Here is a 21,135-nt window from a genome sequence, read left to right on the forward strand (position 1 = left end):
TAAACAGTAATGGTGATATTGGGCACCAGTCTTGTTCTTTTTGTTATTTCAATTTTCTCTGTAAACAAACTATTAACTAGGATTGTGGCTTGCTAGTTATTATAGATACTTTGCATAAAATGCAAAAACTCAGTCCCACATTTCATTCCTTGAAGTGCTTTCATAAGAAATTTTCAAGACACATTATCAAATGCTTTTTCAGCATCCAGAAACATAAATGCAGTTTCTTCCCCCTTCCTTCTTGAATATTCAATTGCATTGAGGAGATATCCAATGTTATCTTTCAGGTATCTTTTCGGAACAAATCCTGTTTGGTCTTTATAAATGACATCTGAGATACATCTTCTTAATCTTTCTGCCATTATTGTTGTAAATATCTTATAATCCCCATTCAATAAAGAATTCCCTTTCCATATAAATGATTGTATATGGAAAGGGAAGAACCAAGAATAAGATTTAAATATTACAGGATGAAAAAAACAAGGAGGATTGGCAGTACCAGATATTAAATTATACCGCCAGGCAGCGGCATTGGTTTGGATAGCCAACTGGATTATAAATCCAAGTAGAAGACACATTAAATTGGAGACAACTGATGCTAAAGAAGGTATTCATAACTTTTTATGGCTTAAAAAATCATTAAAATCCATTCAAAAGCAAGACTATTCATATACTAAAAGATGGACTACTTAAAATATGGGTTCAATGCAGAAATAGATTGAGCCCACCAATTTCGCTACTGATGTCGCCAATAAATGTTTACTGTGATGCCATCACTAGAAATAGAATTGGTCAGTTTAGCTATGAATTTATGACAGATAAGCAAGAAATTCAAGCTCAAGGGGAAAATATTCCACGGTTGATGTATCATCAAATAGTATCTAAACTCAAAGAACAAGCTCTCAAAGAAGGTGGCAGATTAAGAGAAAAACAGAAATTGAATTACTAATAAGCAGTGACTTGAAGCATTTACTAGGAAAAAATTATAAAATTTTACTGCAACACCTCACAGAAATGGAACAAGTTAAAAACTGTACATTAAAATAGATGAAAATTTTGGAGAAACTATCTCCATGAATCAATGGGAAAATCTATGGACCAAAGATATTAAATGTACAGATTGCTGATTGTTAAGAGAGAATTGGTATATTACACCCAAAGATACTGCGAGAATTAGTAAGGACTATAGTGGACCATGTTGGAAATGTCAATGTACAGATGCAACATTTTATTACGTGTGGTGGACATGCAAGGAAGCACGAAGATATTGGATAAAGATACATGAAGAGATCCAATTAATGTTGCAAAAGAACAGGGAGACCTTTTCTGGTATATGGTAACAGCTGCAAGAGTACTATAGGCAGCAAAATGGAAAACAGATTCATGTCCTGACATGCCTGAGTGGATAGACAAGATGTACAAATATGCATCAATGGCTAAATTCACTTTCTATGTGCACAACAGACAAATATCAGAATTCTGGGAAAAATGGAAAGATTTGATTATTTAGGTTAATTTATCTTAAATTAAGGTAATTATATTATAAAATATAGAAGAGATGACTGATTAAAAATTACTGACATAAAAGTTTGGGTATAAGCAATTAAGGAGAGGGGAAGAGAATTATTATATAATCTAGTTGTGCTGTTACATATTTTGAATATTTTCTGTTGTAGTTTAAATCTAACTCAAATGTAGTGCTTTGTATACATTTCTATGCACTTTCTACTGTCATTCCTATTTTTTCTTTTTAAATTTTACTTTAAAAAAAGTAATATTTTTTGACTGCTGGTTGCTAAAGGAAACTGTCTCTTTGAATCTAACCACAGCAGGACTTGGCTAGCAAGCAGCAGCTCTGGAGAGCTACCAAGGTGTGCAGTTGCTTTGGGGAGGCTTGATGCTGCTTCAAAGCTAGCAACCTGTTCCTATGTGGACAGTGTGTATATTTGTAAACAAACAGGTATCACAAACAAGTCTCTCAACAATGGAAAATACTACACTAACAACACTTCTTGTCAAACTTTTCATTAGATTAATTTTGATTCCAAGACTTAACAGTCTCCACTGAAATAACCGCACATTGCCTGCATGATTTGTTTTTCCCACTGATGTTCATAAAAGGTCAGCTTACTCATTAACATAATTTACCAAATTCTATGCAGTTATTCTTCTATTGTAGGTAACAACATTCTTTTTCCAATACATTGCTCAAATTATACATGGCTCTATTATCAGCAAATAACTGATAATAACAGTTATTTTGTACCCTGCTGTGTCTTTGATCTTTTAAACAATATTCCTAAGACATAAACTCACTTTGCTACAAGCCTGCCCCACATGCATTAAAAGGGTGTTGGTTTGATTATACTTCCAACAAACTACCTGAAGTATTACCATACCTTTTTCTCATTCTGGATATAAAATAATACCACTAATACAGAAAATTGTAAACATTCACTCTAATACTAACCTCTTGATAATACTTTTGTCTGTCCCAACAGAAGCATGCCCATTGTGAGATTGTCACCTGCCTTTCCCTAGTCTAACTTTTTAAGTTCTGGATTCCATACCCATCAAATGTCAATATCCTTTCAACTTTGGCAGTAGCAGTTCAACTTTCCCCTTCTATTGGCCCTGCAATTGGGAATGGTGGTGGTGGCAAGAGGCACAACCTGCATTTTTCCATTGCAGGGCTAAATAGTAGATTTAAGTAAGGGGATGATTTAGACTGGGAATAGAATTAAGCACCTCTTCCCCAGCACTGCTCATCCAATCAAAACTGGGGCCATTCAGATCTGTTCTGGCCCTTGAATATGTACTTTTGAAAGAATGAAGGCCCAAGGCATAGCTATAAAGGCACATGATCCAACAACTTTGCCAAAGATAAATAGGTCTTTATCTGATTAGGCCTTGGATAGAAGACCTCCTGGGAACCTGATATATGCCACTCTAGGCTCCATCAAGAAAACACAGGATTATAAGTACAAGAAAACATTTTTGAAGTCCTTGAGAAAAATCCATAAATGTTCTCATGAAAGATATCCTCTTACCCTGTATATATTTCCTTATAAAGAGCACAGAGACATAAAATTAACAGTAACAAGGAAATGCAAAGTTGGGTAAGATGATCTATTTTACTGAACCAAGTAAAAGACAGTCACCTTACCTAACTTACTGGATCCAATTTTACAATGTATATTCAAAGACAGTGGAAAGCACACATCTGCTTCAATGGTACTACTCTAAAGGTAACTCCAAGGGGTTTGTGTATGTGTATATCCTATATGAATCACTGCAAGCATACCTGGCCCATGACAACAAATATCATGCCCAAAGAGACCCTCTGAGTTCATTAGGCATGTAGATATTTCTAGTAGCAAGAACCTTGCTTGATTTTACTCTGTTTGTTACACAACATAAATCAGGATATGACACTACTTATGATATTTGTGCAGCAGCCCGAAGACCAGCATAGGACGAAGGCAAATTATTAATTAAGTAAATACTAAAGACATCTGAGGCTAGGGGTGTGGTATAGGTGTAGTGAAATGTGTGAAGGATCATGCCTTGGGGCAGAGGCTTGTACTAGATACTTTTCAGGTCTGTACCAGTCTTTGTCAAACTGTGCTTTTTTAAAACTAGATTATCAACCCCCAAATTAACTAACCATGATGTAAACAAGTCCTGGCATACTCTACTAGGGCTATGTAATGGTCTCAGTGTGCTTTAAGGATGAAGTTGTGTAGGAGATTCAGCACATAATTCACAGTGGTTCCCTAGAGCTTTGGCTCTATTTTATCCAGCCTCATTGAAAGCATTCCTTTATTTCCCTCATTCTTAGAGCATTCCTAGTATTTCCCTGCCATACTGGGAACATTGACTCACAACACCCAGCCTAACAATAGCTTCTGCAACAATCTCTTCTGGGGCTGAGGTTTGCTGCTGAGGTTGATTCCGCTGATTGTCAGATAAGCCCCAGCATATCTGTCATGGTTATGTTTGACTCCTGTTTCAATGATGCTCTGGTCTTATTGCCAGTGTTCTGTGTGTTATCCTCTGAGAGTATACAAAGGTATCCTTGAGCTAAGACAGCACTTAATTGCTTATCTTGCAGATGTTTTAGTAACAATCCCTGGCCTGGGAGAGTGACCTTGGAGTCTAGCAGAGACTGCACCAACTGTCTGAAAGACTATGGAATGTCTATGCTTTCTTCCCTGTATTCTCACAATTTGCACGCTCAAACTCTAACAGACTTTCCTACACTATTGGGGGCGGGGGGTTGACCTATAATTCCCTTAGCTTTAGTTACTAGCCTCATTCCAGCCAATAACCCTGTACAGCTATCTTGATACCGGTATACTCATCAATAAAGTAACTTTAACTCATACACCTCAAGTGATGCAGTAAAGTGCTTTGGGATGCCTGGCAAGACCTGACACTGATTAAGAAAAACTGTTGTTGGTTTTAAATATGAATTTTTAAGTTAACGTAAGAGGGAAAATGCCTAAGGCATTTTATAGCATAAAATGTATCATTCCAAATCATCATCATCATCATCATCATCATCATCATCATCATCATCATCATCATCATCATCATCATCATCATCATCAAAAGAACAGCATTGTATGAAATGATTCTCACCAAGCTGATTTTCACACAGCCATAATAAATAAATAGAAATCATCCTTAAAAACTAATCAGTTTTTATTCTGGCATAAGCTTCTGAGGACTAAATGCCACTTCCCCAGATTCATGAGGTCAATCTGTCAGCAGAGGATACACTTCCTACATCTGAAGAAGTTCACAAAAGTTTATGGCAAAATAAAAGTTAGTAGTTTTAAGGAATCACAAGACAACTCTGTTTTTTTGCTGCAGTAGATTAGCCCAACTCCCCTCTAGAATATAAAGACATAATTAATTAATACAAGAATTTCAACAACACAGCCATATCCCAATACAATTTCTATAAAAGAAAGAGAAGCCTTTTTCTTCCAGTAATATGGCTGATTTCATTGCTGTGCGAAGAACTAATTCTATATACTTATGAAAACATAATCTTCAAATAATAACACAAAGTGATTTGGCTGATGTTCTTATAATAGTCATTTCTTCTATATTCTACAACACTAATTTCTAAAAAGTTTTCACATTTACACATTTCCATAAAATCAAACTTCAAGAGTTTGCAGTCTACCATTATCATTGTTCAATATATAATAAATTAGTTTATTAAACACATTTGCTTCAGCTACTGATAATGATTTTTGTAAGTGCCAAAGTAAATAACACACAAGGTAGATGGTTATACAGAAAAGTATAGCCCTGGATGCAAATCACAGCAACAAATTTAAAAAATTCATTCATCAATTTTATTCATAAAAGTTCATAACACCACTCAATGAAGCCAGGATAAATCCTTGTGTGCTATATGGTTCCTTAGTAGACAAGATGACCAGCTTTAGAAGAAAAGTCCAATGTGTTGTGAGCATCTTACTGGCCGACTGGTTCTATTCAGGCTTCCGCTTCCCCAATGCTTTTTCTTTTATGTATAACCTTTATGTATAACCATACCTTTATGTATAATCATCTACCTTGTGTATTATTTACTTTGGCACTAGTGTAATATTGATTAATAGCACTTTATGTATAAGAAATAGGAATGGCCTCTATGCACATATTAGAATGCTCTAGCACTTTAATGTATGTTCCTGACAGGTTAAAGTAGTAGAAGGTTACTAACTGCATTAGGCAATATAATGTATGGCAGTACTTTGTAAATGTTACAAATAATTCTGTATAAATGAATACACTAAATGATTTTGAGATATAGGTTATTTGTTATTGTGATTGCTTTTATGCTTAGATTTAGACATGGGCACGAACCACAAAAAACCCGAACCATACGGTTCGTGGGGTTTCCACGAACCAGGAACCACAAACTCCCATGAACTGGGGCAAGTCCACGAACCAGTTCATGGTTCATGGGGTTTAAATGCCCCTTTCCAGCTGCTTAGCAACAGCGAAAGGGGCATTTGATTGTTAAAAGGGCCCTTTCCTGCCACTTACAAGCCGCAGGTTTAAACCATCAGCTGGCAGGGAGGAATCCCCCCCACTGCCTGCCAGCTGATAGTTTAAAGGGACCTGCCACTTGCAAGTGGCAGGGCCCTTTAAACAGCCCACAAACCTGCTTCTTGCACCGCTGCTTTTCTCTGTACCTAAGTATATGCATCAGTTATACGTCAGATCATATATCCGATAAAATAGCCTCCAGCCCACAAAAGCTTATGACCTAGAGCATCTCTTAGCCTTTCCAAGATCTATGGGCCTGTCTGGTTTTGTAGCCACAGACTAACAGCACTGTCTCACTGGAATAGTACCAAAGATTAACTTTACAACAGCCCATTGCCAGTCACCAAGCAACTGAAAAGTTTGCATTGTATTTACAATTACATATACATGGCAGAATTCAACAGGTTGAAGCTGAATGCCAAATTAAGGAAACTACAGGCAATGAGAGTACAGACACTTGACCATTATATGCCAAAGATACTTCTTCTAGAATTTACTAGAAATCTTCCAAAACCTATTTCACATAAGTTCTTAATCTTTTTAAAAGTATGAGTCTTAAATGAAGGCCAGACAAAAAGACAAAACCCTGATGAAAAAGCCGAATAAAAGGTTTCTTTATGCCATCCTGCCGAAAAGTTGTTTTTAATTTGAGATGAAATAGAAGTCCAGTCCTCACAACCGAGACGACAGATGGTTGTGGTTCTCTCCGTTTGCTCCCCTCCCTTTTTTTAAGTGCTGAGGACTGAAGAAAAGAACATCATGTCCCTGCTTAATATTTTTCTTGGAGATCACTTCTCTAAGCTCTGTTAACTCTTGTATAATCGTGCATTTTCAAACAATAAAATAGCATTTTCTTTCATTCAGTCACAATGCTTTGAGGATTTGGCAGTGGGGAAGGAAGAACAACATCTGCTGCCCCAAATTTTGGAGAGGAACAGCAGGATAAAAATCTACATGACAGTCAGTCAAAACAAATAATTATTTTGTTTACAAAGCACTCCACCAATTGACAAGCATTACGCTCTATAAAATGCAATTAAATCCCTTTACACCCCACTTTCATAATAAAAGGCAACAAAAGATTAACATCTCAAAACTGGAAAATGAGAATAGAGACTTCAAAAACTGGCATCACATGATGTCATCATCTCTAATTTTGGACGCATAAGTGATGTCTCAGTACCATTATTTCCCTAATTTCTATGGGTTTTGTCATAGAAATTTGAGATATTCTTAGAGTATCACACAATGCCAGTTTTTCCCTCCATTTTCAGAGGCAGTGTGAGTACAGACTGCCAGGCCTGGCGGCCGCCGCCAATACCCACCTTCCCACATAGCTGGGAATAGCAGCACGGCCCGCTTTGGCCTCCACGATCCACGATCCACAGATCGGGCACAGGAGATGCTCGGTGTGGATTGTTAATTCGGGATCATCGCCGGCACCAATCCACGATCAGCTGGATCGTTAATTTTTTTTTGATCATGCCCATCTCTAGTCTGAATGCATCGTAGGGATTCTCTGCCCCCACAAAGCTTGGATTTCCTGACTAATCAAATTTTGTAAATCACTCCGAGGAGATAAATTGGAAGATAAGGTTCCCAAAAATGGGAGAAATGCAAGTATTGGTACCCATCAGGGTGAAAACCTTGAAAAGGGTTTCTAGAAACCCTAATACTGTTATAGCTAGATAGTGAGACTTTTCCCTAGTGGGTCCTTTGAAATGGCCTGCCGAAGTGGTTGTGGATACCTTCACCTGCTACATTTAGAAAGACATCTAAGGAATTTTTATTGAAAATAACATTTGGTGGAAAGTAAATTGTTTCAGCATTTGGCTGTGTTCATTCTTTTTCTGTGTATTTTCAAATACTCTGTGTATTTAAACTTGGGGTGCTTTTTAATCTGTGCTTTATTCTTGTTAATTTGATTGTTATAATTTGTTTCCTTACTAGAGATGGGCATGAACAGAAAAAACAAACATGATGTTCGTTTTTCATTGCCATCCACGAACAGGGACTCACAAACAACCACGAACATGGCCCTGTTCACGAACATGTTCATGGTTGGCTGTTCGTAGGGGCCAGCAGGCTCTCCTCCAGCCATCATCCAAGTTTGGTCAAGATCCCTACTGCACCACTCCCAGAAACCTACCTGAGCAGGCACCAGGAAAGGTATTAATAATAAATAATAGCTTGGCCCCAGAGCCTGGCAGCAGCCCTGGAACCTGAGAGTGGGTAGATCCTAACACACCACTCCCAGAAACCCTACCTGAGCAGGCAGCAGGAAAGGTACCAATAATTTAAAAATAGCTTCACCCTAGAGCCTGGCAGCAGCCCTGGAACTTGAAGGGGTAGATCCCTACCGGACCACTCTCAGAAACCCTACCTGAGCAGGCAGCAGGAAAGGTACCAATAGTAAATTATAGCTTGGCCCCAGAGCCTGGCAGCAGCCCTGGAACCTGAAGGGGTAGATCCATATCCCACCACACACAGAGAAAATTCAAGCTCCAATGCACTCTCCCTGTCTCTCTATCAAAATGCCAACAGCAGCTGTCTCTCCCTCTCCACTGTCTGCAAAGACTAGCCAGAGCTGGGACCCCCCCTCCATGGTATTTACTCTCTTGAAACAAATTTGGAGCTCCACACTTGGAAGGAAGACCTGCCTACCAAGCTAAATTGGGCTTAGAGTGGGGTTTCCAGGGCAACAGCAGGAGTTCAGAGAGTTCAGACAATCCTTGCCTACGTTGCCAAGGGAATTGATTGCAGGTGCCAGACTGTTTGGCTTGATGAACAGCAACGAACGAGGCTTGCAACGACCAGCTGTTTGTTTAGAATGGGGCCTCATGAAGAGCTTGTACTTGAACAGCAGATTGGGCTGTTCGTGGCTTTTTTTTGTTCGTATTGCTGTTCATGCCCATCTCTAGTCCTTACCACCTAGTTGCTGCATTATTAGACACCGTGGGTCCAGGGAGATAAAAAGTGATAGACATGTTTTCAATAAATAAATAAAATACAGCCATGGTTTAGGGCTTTAAAAATTAGCAAGGCACTATTCATTCTGTGCAGTCAGCCAGTGGTGTAACACTATCATAGCTCGGTCTAAACCAGTAAACAACCAGAATGCTATAGACCTTGAGACTCAACCAGTGCACATTTGGCATGGGAACAAGGAAGGGGTCAACTGGGAATCCAGATTGCAAGTTGATGTGGCAGGAAGCCACACAGTGAATTTATCTCATGTTCAGTTCATTATCTATGCTTTGAACACAGCTGGTGTTCTGGGAGTGGCAAGACACTCAATCCCAAGGTAAAGAAAGAAGCTTCAAATTTTCAGCAGCTCAAGCTCAAGTTAAACACAGTTTCACACAAAAGAATTGTGATAGAGACAGTTACAATTGCATACAGAAGAAAAGGCCTTACATACAGTTATATCCCAAACAAATTAGCATCCTGTGCCGATTCCTCTAAGTCTGAGTAGTTTGAGAAAGCTTTACATCTTAGAAGAGCAAGATTAATATGCATAAAAATAAGTACCAACTCACTTCCATGAGCACACTGACAAGCTACAGCCAGTGTGCCCAGTTAATCACAGATTAGTAGACCCCTAACATAAGATCACAGAAATATCTTGAAAAAAGCACTTGGGTTGGTGGCCAATTATTTTTTTTAAAAAAAAATCAAATAACATTGTCAGCAGGCTACATATTACTGCAGAGGTCAGCCTGAGACAAATATGGATCTAGTTTAATATAAATTATACTGATTGTACTGGCTGTTTCGGGCCCGTTTTGGCCCAATTTGGGCGTGAAATGGCCTGGATTGGGCCTGAAATGGCCAGGATCCAACAGCTGTCAGGTGGGAGAGTGCTATCCCGTGTGGCAGCATCCCATGCCAGGCCAATTCGGGCCCAATACTGGCCATTTTGGGCCCATTTCGGCCCAATTTGAGCCCTAACTGGCCAGGATCAGGCCTGAAATGGCCAGGATCGGGCTGCTGCCGGGTGGGGGAGTGCTCTCCCATGCAGCAGCAGTCCATTCCAGACTGATCCAGGCCTGATCCGGGCCAAATTCAGCCTGATCCAGGCCGAATCAAGCCCCCCATAGAGCATGGGAGCACTCCCAGGGCAACCATGCCCTGTGTACTGATGTCACATCCTGGAAGTGATGTCATTGTGCTGTCCCGGGAGCGCACGCACACTGCGCACATGTGCATGCAGTAACAGGGGCACCACCTCCTCCCGGGAGTTGCCCCAGGTGAGAGTTTCCCCACCTCTTTCCCCAGAAAAAAGCCCTGGTATATTTGTATATCATCATTGTCTTGCATTGTCACTGGCATCCACCTATTACATGTTTCGCTCACTTTTCCTCATCACAACAATGCTGAGAGATGGGCTAGGCTGAGAGAGAATGAATGGTTCAAAGTCACTAAGCAAATTTTGATTTAAACTCTATTATCCCCAGTTCTAGTCCGAAACCACTACAATGGCCTTTTGCTTGCATATATATACACTGAACAACAGTGACTACTGAATAAAACCATGTGTTTGTCACTGAAGACAGACAACTATCCTTTGCTATTGTTTTGATTAACCCTGATCTTGCAGATAGGAGTCAGAAAACCAATTAACAGCTCCAAGCATCCCAGCAGCAGCCTATAGACAATTGTAACAAACACTGTGTAGTCCATTATCACCAGAATGACCTCAGGCAATCATCAGCACCTCTGCAGACTGGAATGCCCTGCATCCAAATGCTGCTGCCACCGGACCTTTTTCAATTACTTTCCCCTAATCAAACAGCTCTCACATAAGAATTCTGCAGACTGGGCTGGTGTATGATTGCCATAAGCGAGAAAGGGAGAAAATGAAAGTTGTGTTACAAACTAACAAAATAACATGTCATGCATTAAAATAAGTTTACCCCACAGTCAGCCAAAAGTAGGTAAAACAGAATGGGTATCAGATCAGCATCGGTATAGTAAGAGCCTATGGTTTACAAATGGGGAAGTCTATTCCACTCTGACACCCATTAGTTGCATTACCACTGTAGAAACACATAACTCTGAATTATCTCTAGAAGTCTGGCCCAGCATTTTTTTCTACTCCAGGATATCACTTACACACCCAGTTCTATGCTACGAAGCAGCTTTTACATAATATTGCCTGTGTGCTCCCATCTGGCAATAGTAACTGATATCAGTATGAAAGCTGTGCTAGTATGACACCCTAGGCAAATTTGCAGCAGTGCAGTGTCAGATAGCACATTGCTTATTTATCAGACCAGTGGGTCTGAACATTGGGCTACACCAATACAATTTTCTTAAAATGTGTTTAAAACATATCTGATGAAAAATGCTGATAAATAAGGTGCACACACCGTGATCCAGTGATACTTTTAATGATACATACGCTTCCCTAAACTCAATTCAGAACTGGCAGCCTATTAACCAGCTTTCTTGTTGAATCTCCAGGGTGGGGAAATCACTCTTGCTCTCTGACAGTTCTCGTCTCCTTTTTCTTTCCCTAAGAATTGTAGTTTGGTTATATGCAGGTTGCTGCAAACATGAATGAGGCACTTTTATGACTGAATACTGGCAGCTGCCTTGGGTGCCAGGTGAGTTAAACATTGGACCACACACCTGCAGAATCTTGGCCAATGTTCCAAGTTGGTGAAGAACTTTAATTGGGAGCAGCACGCAATTCATAAAGCAGCCAAGCGGTACATTCATGGAGCAAGCTAGATAACTGCTAATTATCTCACACACATGAAGATCCTTCTGTGCCTTAAGAACTACCCCATTTTTTCAGCTATTCCCCTGCACAGGGATTTACTTCCTTCTCTGCAATAAAAGTAGGAATCCATATGAACTAAATCTCCATATTTCTATATGTACAGAGAATCACACCCAACATTCTGGATTAGGACTAAACTGACTTTTCTTTTATTCAAAACCATAATTAATAATTATTCGATTTATCCAAAACAGAAAAAAGACAGTAATTTTTTATCCGTTTGTTTTCCTGTGGAAAGCAGATTTAAATAATAATTGGAAAGATATTGCTTTAACCCCTAGCAAGACAAACAGTGCAGTGGATCATTAAGTTCAATATGTCAAAGTGACAAGTGGTTAAATTGGAATTATTAAGGAAACCAAAAAACTCAAACGGACAAGCTCCTTTAAATCTTCTGGTGCTACCCGGGTCACACAGCAAAGCATGCCAAAAATTTGGCCTCAGATCTTTTTATGTTGTGGAGTGCAAACTGTGACCAGTAGAATCTCTTACAACCTCTGAAATACAGGCAGAGAGCTTAGCAAACCAAAAATACCAGCTACTAGGCCACCTAAACAACGCAGCTATGTAAACCAGACTGTCATTATTTTAATTTGGGCAGTACTTCAGTCTTCTCTTTTTGAACAGATATTATGGGCAAAAATTTACATTAACATTTTTTAAGTTTTTGTAAAAAATGAAAAACAAGCAAGCTTTCTTTTATAGTTAAAATAAGCCTTACAAACTTGAAAGATAAGTTTTATGCACATACGCACACACAACAACACATCTATAGGAAATTTTGTGAGGTAGAGCCTACTTCGTAATATTCATAAAGTATAGTCTCAAATGGCAATTATATATGCATATAAGGGGGATGTAAACAGTAAGTTCAAAAAGCTAACAACAAATGAAAAAGTGTGACATTCGTGTACTAAGCTTAGATGATAATAGCCAACTGTGGTTTTCAACTGAATACCAGAAGTTCAGATTTTTATCTGCCGACAGTCTTTTTCTATTTCTATGAGCAAAAGAAATACTGGTACTTAGCTGAGTAAAGCAAGATAGGTTATATCATCCTAACTAGCAATAACATAACCTTCCTAATTTGCTCAGCTAATTTAATACCTTCAACAAGTGAGAAAACCTTTTTGTCTCAATTCTGATACAAATACAACTAATTTGTCATCCTTGGCTCATCATGACATCTTTTACCAAGGGGACAGCATTTATAAATTTTAAACAAAAAAACAGTACTGGTTGTAACTATCAACTTATGTTTTTCTCAGAGTTCTGAGACCAAAAGTCCATCCTTTCCAACATTTCACAGGGACGTAAGTGTAAACACTCATCATCTGAAGGATATTACTCTCGAGCCCCATCTACACAGACCCTTTTACTCTGCTACAGGCTGTCCTACCCTAATTTAGAAGCAAACGGAGTATTTTGTCTTTTCAAATATAATAGAAAAATGTGACTATCCAATATTTGGACTGAGAACAGTTCATAATATAACTCAGCAGCTTTAACTGGGTGAAATGGCAAGCACTTCATAGCACATTAGTGTTCACACCCACATAGTTTTGTATATACTTCCTAATGGCATGAAACTGTCCATAAGGAAGTAGCTCACACACTGCTGAGCATCTGTATGTCATTGAAGGACATCAGAAAGATCATAACGCCCATAACCTGCAACCTAGCTATTGGTTCCTTCAGGAAGAAGGAAGTGAAGGAAGGTGACAAGTTTCTGTACTGCACCCAGCCCTGATCACTGGAGAGTGATTTCTAACTCACCACCAAATTATAAGGCTCAGATTTTTTAAAATCTTAATCAAGACAGATAAAAGAATTTTCTTACCTAAATTCAACAAGGTGTCACTTTCATTTTCAACTGGTTGAATCGTATGATCTCTGTAAAACTATATATATATATTAAAAAAAGAAATTAGATTTATTTTCTATTTCATACTCTAAAAATAAACTGAGCTGGGAAATTTCAGAATGTATTTTTCAGGAGTATTGGCTTGTCTTTTTGTACTCTCAGTATAGAATAATTCTTTTTACAAAACAAAATTAATCCATACACAAAACAGGACATTCTCTAAGAACTGCTCTTTTCTAGTTTATCTAAGCACCAACTCAAATCATCAGTTTTCTAATGTTTCAGCAGTTAATATGTTGTTCATTATTTCACAGTAATCAGTGACTCTAGACAGCTCTTTTCTTTTAAAGGCATTAGGTAAAAACAACAATCCAAAAAAGTTCAAAAGCTTGCAGTTGAAGAACTGGCAATTCCTTCCAAACATCAAGGTTCAGACAATGCAGATCACAAAACTTTAGAACCAAGTGTTTCTGTTAAAGATTATTAGGATTTTAGTCCAGTGCAAGCTTACATTCTGAAAATCTTGTTGGTCTCTAAGATGCCACTGGACTAAAATCCTGTTGTTCTACAGCAGGCCAACTTGGCTACCCACCGAACTATTAAAGATCAATTCAGTAGCTGTTATTTTTAGACTCATGCAAGCACTCCTGTGAACCACTCCCATAGCAGAAACCAGGTGCATAACTGAGGATAACACAAGTGGGGGATCCTCAAGGACTCACAGGGGTCTCATTTCTTTCCTCCCTCTTGCTTTTCCTCTTTGCACCCCCCTCCCAGGTAGCACCTGTGGTCTTTCTCTCCCACCCACCTAGCATTTTTCTGTTTCTCCCCCTGATGGCCTCTGTCCCCTTCTTCAGTCACACACATTTTGCTATTCCCTCATCTTTCTATCTCACCTGTTTGTTCTTCTCCCTCCAACTTTATCTTCTCTCTGGTATATTTAACCTTTTAGTCTCTCTCTTCCACCCCTTTCCCCAATACCAACACTAACTGTAGTTTGTCAATTGCAGACTGCCTAGAAACCACCCACCCCAAAAGCCTCTAAAGTTTCACAAATCACAACATAGTCTTATGAGATCTTGGTGGCACGCTTTTCTTTTTAAAAAGTAGACATTGCTTCTATGATATGGATTTTTAAAATAAAAAAAACCTTTTACATATTTTTCTGTAAACTTAGGGTTTCCCTAAAGCTTACAGAAAAATGGCCCCTGTCTGTCTCTTGCTCCACTGTGTGAATTATCCCACTCTATGCCATGGTTTATAATCAGATATGATGTTCAACTATCACTCTGGTATGAAATGTGTCATAGATGCAGAGGAGTTAGCCGTGTTAGTCTGTGGTAGCAAAATCAGAAAGAGTCCAGTAGCACCTTTAAGACTAACCAATTTTATTGTAGCATAAGCTTTCGAGAATCAAGTTCTATTCGTCAGATGCATGATACAGAGACTCTGTATCATGCATCTGACGAAGAGAACTTGATTCTCGAAAGCTTATGCTACAATAAAATTGGTTAGTCTTAAAGGTGCTACTGGACTCTTTTTGATTTTGGTATGAAATGTGTGAAACTGTTAAAAAAATATTTCCTCAGAACTAACTGCATTTGTCAATAGACAACACAATTGCTCTGAGTTTCAAACATGGAAAATGATTGGCATAGGATCTTTAAATCTCAGTATGATAAACAGAAGTCTCAAGGGAATTTAGCTACATCAAAAACAGCCCTCAGAGGGTGGCCCTCAGTGGCACCTGAATGGCTTGAAGTTCATAGGTTTTTTTATCCTAAACAAGCAGTTGACTTCCTCGTTACAGTTTTCAGCCCCAGCAATACGGCCAATTTGCTTTCTGAAATTAGTTAGATACATAATTTGTTTTGTTATTGGAACAAGTATAGGATGATACTTGGCAGACATTAGCCATTTTTATCTTTAATTCCAGAAGCAAATGGTGCATTAGCTAGTAATTCAAGGATAGTGGAACTGTACCGTCACATCTTCATTTTTCAGAGAGGACTCCTCAGACACAAGGTCCACAGGATCTGTTTAAAGAAAAATAATTGTATAATTATCTTTTAGCAGGAAATTGTGGAAGTGAGTTCTCCCCCTTCACACACTGCAAGTGTAAAATAGAAGGATTCACAAAGGCCGAACAATGTTCTTTTATAATATGTACTACTCCCAAAGTAGCATGCCTGTGGTTGAAATACTAGAAGGCTCTACAATAAGCTGTTGTGTTATTTTAATGGGCTAATTATAAACAAGCTCCTTTTTCTTAAAGGGGCATGCTGTGAAAATACATGTTGAATCATAAAGCAGCCTTGCTGATTAATATGTACTTGTCAAACAGTGTAGACTACCACAGGCATATTATATTGTACATGGGACTCTTAACTTAATAAAAAGAAAGGAAACCTCATGCATTTTAAGAACTAGCTTTTTTCCTTTGATCATGGGGAACAATTGTGACTACTTTATTATTTTGTTTCCTGGCTCCTTTTCAAAACTCTGGAGGAATGACATAATGCACTAAGTCCATATTAATTCATTTTCCCCAGCCACAGACAGTGCCACTATTCTGGAAGAGTAGCATGCATAGTCTGTACCTAAGCATTGTTGTTAGACTCCATCCTATGTGGTTAGATAAAATAAATATTATTCTCAAAAAGAAAGGATTATATTTTGTTGCTACTTTTCCCCTTTTGGTTGTTTTTATTAGTTCGTTTTAAGTCTTGAAACATGGGTTGCAAATGTGAGCAACTGCCATTCCAAGAAGTATGGGAGAGCAGCATCTAATTTTTTCCTGCTTATTCGTTTAGAAAATCTATATGCTGCATCTTTACAGACCTATCTGAGGAGGCTCACAGCACAAAACATGATAAAATCACAAAAACATAAAATAATTAAAATTAACAAACCAATAAAAACTCAGAACATTAAGAAATATTAAAACCCAGAAGAGAAATAATCCAGTTCTTAGGCTAAAAGCAGGCTGTAAAAACAATGTTAAAAAATCAAACCCCTATTATTCAAGGAGGAAGGGGTTATAGCAACTCAGCAATGAGAATTAATATATTGGGACTGAGAGGAAAAATTAAAAAATTAAAATTGTAATGTTTAAGTGTTGTAAGTCTCTTTTGAGGACTTTATAGACAAAAGGTGTGATATAAACATAATGAATGAACAAATGAGCCAACACCTGTAAAAGAGTGACAAGTGTGAAAAGCATGAGGGAGTCCTGCTTCCTACATAATTTCTGCACACAATCCTGGAATTCATGGATTTCATCCACAGTCGAGGTGAAACATACAAGTTCCCCCCTTTGTGTGTTACAGAAAGGACATCACAAGTCACTTGTAAGTTGTAATGTGCAAAGCAGCTCTCAAAATTGCTGCACATGTGTATTTATTATAACTATAACATCAAAACATTCTCCTAACGTTTCAAAATATTTCAGTCAGTAAACAATTATTCTTCATTATTCAATCCTTGCTTAGTCTATAATGCAGATTAAGCTGTGACATTTTTCACAAGCATTCCTTTCAAGAAAATGACTGCCTCATACTTTATGGTCCCGTCAGATCCATCAGCTTCCTGACTGTATAAAGGTGTGCAAGCACCGAGTCATTACTGACCCATGGGGGGATGTCGCATCACAATGTTTTCTTGGCAGACTTTTTATGGGGAGGTTTGCCATTGCCTTCTCCAGTCATCTACACTTTACCCCCAGGAAACTGGGTACTCATTTTACTGACAGCGGAAGGATGGAAGGCTGAGTCAACCTTGAGTCAGCTACCTGAACCCGGCTTCCGCCAGGATCGAACTCAGGTCGTGAGCAGAGCTTGGACTGCAGTACTGCAGTTACCCACTCTGTGCCACAGGGCTCTGTCGCCTGACTGTATACTTACAGCAAATTAAACACTCTGGGATATACTATTTTGGCTTTTCACAGAAATTTTTTCTGTACAGAGAAATTATCATTGAATTTAATTGCTAGCCTACAGCAGAGTCCACCAGCAAATGGTGAAGACCAGACCTCTGGATTAACACAGAATTCAAGCCTCTAGGCAGCCTTCTTGCCACAGACAGATTTTCATGTAATTCTAGTCTTTGGTATCCCAGAAGCACCTAGTAGGCATGCCATGAAGCCATTAATCTGGACAGATTCAACCATCATCCATTCCTAGTGAAAGGAACAGGTCGCTCTGTATCCTCACACCTTACATCTGGTATGCTGGCAGATTCACCTTTGCTTTACCACACTGGACTGCCTGCAGGTGGCGCACTGACCCAGGATACAAGCATACCATCAAATGAAAAGTACACCTGAGAATGATAAAATACTTCTGAGCATTAGCAACTTTTAAAATTTGTTTCATGCCATCTCTACCAATTAGACAAACATGAGAGAACATGAATAAAACTGGAATTTGACACAACAGTTCTCCAAACAGAAAGAAAAATAATACAGATAAACAGCACTTGTGGACATCACACTAAAATGTATACAACCCTTCAAAGAACGATCTGAAAGTTTTCATCTAAATATTTCCTCATATTTTCCTTTAACACTGAATGTTCTCCTGAATACTGCTGGTGTCTAGCTGCCAGAGCTGCCAGCTATTTGTAGAGAAATATTTTGCTTATTAAAGAGCAAAGGAGAATGCAAACTAACTTCAATGTCAAATTATTTCCCATGATTTGCCCCCGATCCTTTCTCTTAAAAGACTCTTGTGGCAAGTTCTGCTAATTACAGGAACACAACTGAATCTTTGGTCTCACTCACCTTCTATTTAATTAAGCTATGGGAGAGTCAGTACTAAGGTAGCAATATCGACTTACGCTGACCCACTGGAATACTTGTTGTGAAACCCAATCAAACCTGATGTATTGCTATAGCAACGTGCAGGAGAAATGAAGCAGCTGTTGATATCCTGATGCCTAACAGATCTGGTGATCATGAATTCAGACCCACCCATAGTATAACTTACTGGGACAATAGCTGTTTTGAATAATCCCCCTGCCATTATAATATTGAACCATATTCAATGGCAACATTTAAGGTTGCCAAGCCATGTGTTTTTGTAAGAGAGGAAGTCTCATTTAACTTTATGAGACCCATAAGATTGTGCTGTGTGACTATTCACTAACTGAATATTGCCAGCTACTTTCTGTGCATCACTTGTCCAGCAGTTTCTGCCTGTATCTTCATATAAGTTATTTTGTTTTAGAAGGACTTGAAAACATTTCATTTATTTATTTATTTATTTCAAATGTTTATGACCTGACCCTACATGTAAAAACCTGTGATGTGGCTAAGAAGAATAAAAACTCTAAAATCATATATTAATATTTTTTAGAAAATAAAAGAATTAAAATAGCAGCAAAATACAAGATAAAAATGCAAAAAAAAACCTTAACACAGCATCAGATAAAACCAACAAAAGCCTATTCGAACAACAATTTAATAAAAGCAGGTTAATCTAAGAAAGCAACTAATAAAGCACCAATGAAAAATGGGAGACTTAGCAGCCTTTGAAAATAAAGTTGTCTTTGCCTGTCACCTAAAACTTTGTAAAGCTGGTGCGAGGTGAGTTTCTGTCTGGAGTTCCAGAGCTTGGGTGTCATGATAGGCAAGGGCTGACCTCTGGTACTCAGCCACCTAGCCTGTGAAAACGGGAGCACATATTGCAGGTACTTTGATGAAGATTTTAATTGGTAGGAAGGTTCATAATGCTTCGGCAAAAATGATAATTTTATAAATGTCAGTAGTGGATTCCCTGGTAACATCTATATTAGAATGCTGTGATGCAGGCTGTGTGGGACTGCCCTTGAAGAGTGTTCAGAAGCTACAATGGGTATAGAATGCTGCAGACTTTTATCCCGTATTTTGCTGCTATTTTTAGTTTATGATTTTATGACAGAAGTGGGTCGAAAGGACCATATCACTTCCGTTTTTGTTCCACCTACACTGCCTCCCAGTTTGCTTCCAGGCCCAATGCAAGGTGTTGGTAGTGATGTTTAAAGCCGTATACAGCTTGGGCCAGTGTACCTTAAGGATCACCTGTTCATCCATATGAACCTACCCAACCACTCCAGTCATCTTTGAAGACCCTGCTTCAGGTGCCCCACCCACCACCTGAAGTTAGACAGGTGGTAACCTGAGAAAGGGCCTTTTCAGTCCCTCCCCAGGGAGATTCATCTGCCGCATTCCACCAGCAGGTAAAGAATTTTCTATCTGGTTTGACATTCCCTTACTAATTATCATTGACCTTCCTTCCCATTCATGTGTCTGTGTTTTATTTTAATTATTTTTCATTTTTTATACACACACACATTGTTCACCGCCTTGGAGACCCTAAGTTGAACGGAAAGGCAGTTCTCTGAGTTAGAAGAAAGACTGACCAGCAGTGTGATATGTCACCTTTCTTGTATGGGGTTACACTCCCCCATGAAAAGTTAGGTTCACAGCTTAGGAGTGCTGCTTGACTCAAAAGTCATCTTAGAAAGCCAGGGGCTGTGGTGGCTCAGAATGCATTTGCCCAGCTTCAGCTGGTGCGTCAGTTGCATCCATGCCTGGTTCAGTCAGTTCTAGCCATACCTTAGTTACATCTCAACTGGACTATTACAATACGCTCTGCTTGGGACTACCCTTGAAGAGTGTTTGGAAGTACAAGTGGTGCAGAATGCTGCAGCTAGACTGCTAGTTGGGGCCAACCATAGGGAACATGTGTCCCCAAGATGACAGCAATTACACATCCACTTCTGAGCCCAATTCAAGGTGTTTGTTCTACCCTTTTAAGCCTTATATGACTAAGAAACAGGGTATCTCAAGGATCATCTTCTCCCATACATTCCTGCCCAGGAGTTAGAGAGAGGCCCTCCTGCCTGTCCTATCAACCAAAGAAGCTTGGTTTGCAAAGGGCTCTTGGAACGTTTTCCCATCCAAGCAGGCACAGTCTAGGCCCAGCTCTTAGCCTCTGCAACTTGTATATTGCTTTGCTTTTCCACCATACCCTGGATTCCATGAGGCAGACCTTTGACAGAGCCCATTTAATAATAATAGTGAGCTGTCAAGTCGCAGCCAACTGTCAAGTCGCAGCCCAGGACCATGGGGTTCTCAAGGCAAGAGATGAGCAGAGGTGGTTTGCCATTGCCTTCCTCAGACACAGCCAATACCAATGGAATAAATCATATTAAACTATGAATTTGTTTTCAAAAATTTTCAAAAAATATAAAAACCTGGTTACCAAAACCAAGCTTTAATTTCAGTGACTGTGTTGAATTTACCATTGTATTGGCTTTAAAAAGACAAAAACAAAACTCTGAAGCTGTGTCAGTGGAATTCTGCCCTCTTCTGGCATTTTAGAAGAAATAACAGTTGATTACTACTTAAAAGATACCACACTATATTCAG

At 38.9% G+C, this 21,135-nt stretch overlaps 1 protein-coding gene across 1 annotated transcript in view; it reads right to left on the reverse strand.

The window, feature by feature from the left end:
• ARHGEF28 (Rho guanine nucleotide exchange factor 28) overlaps positions 1 to 21,135 on the reverse strand; it is a 197,102-nt gene that overhangs the window by 105,984 nt on the left and 69,983 nt on the right. Inside the window, exons 8-9 of the mRNA XM_054986796.1 lie at positions 15,708 to 15,760; positions 13,701 to 13,761 (exon numbers count right to left, since the gene is read on the reverse strand). Coding sequence (XP_054842771.1) covers positions 13,701 to 13,761; positions 15,708 to 15,760 — 114 coding nt within the window. The remainder of the gene's footprint in view (positions 1 to 13,700; positions 13,762 to 15,707; positions 15,761 to 21,135) is intronic.

Source organism: Eublepharis macularius, chromosome 8 (assembly GCF_028583425.1).
Source record: "Eublepharis macularius isolate TG4126 chromosome 8, MPM_Emac_v1.0, whole genome shotgun sequence".
Lineage (NCBI taxonomy): Eukaryota > Metazoa > Chordata > Lepidosauria > Squamata > Eublepharidae > Eublepharis > Eublepharis macularius.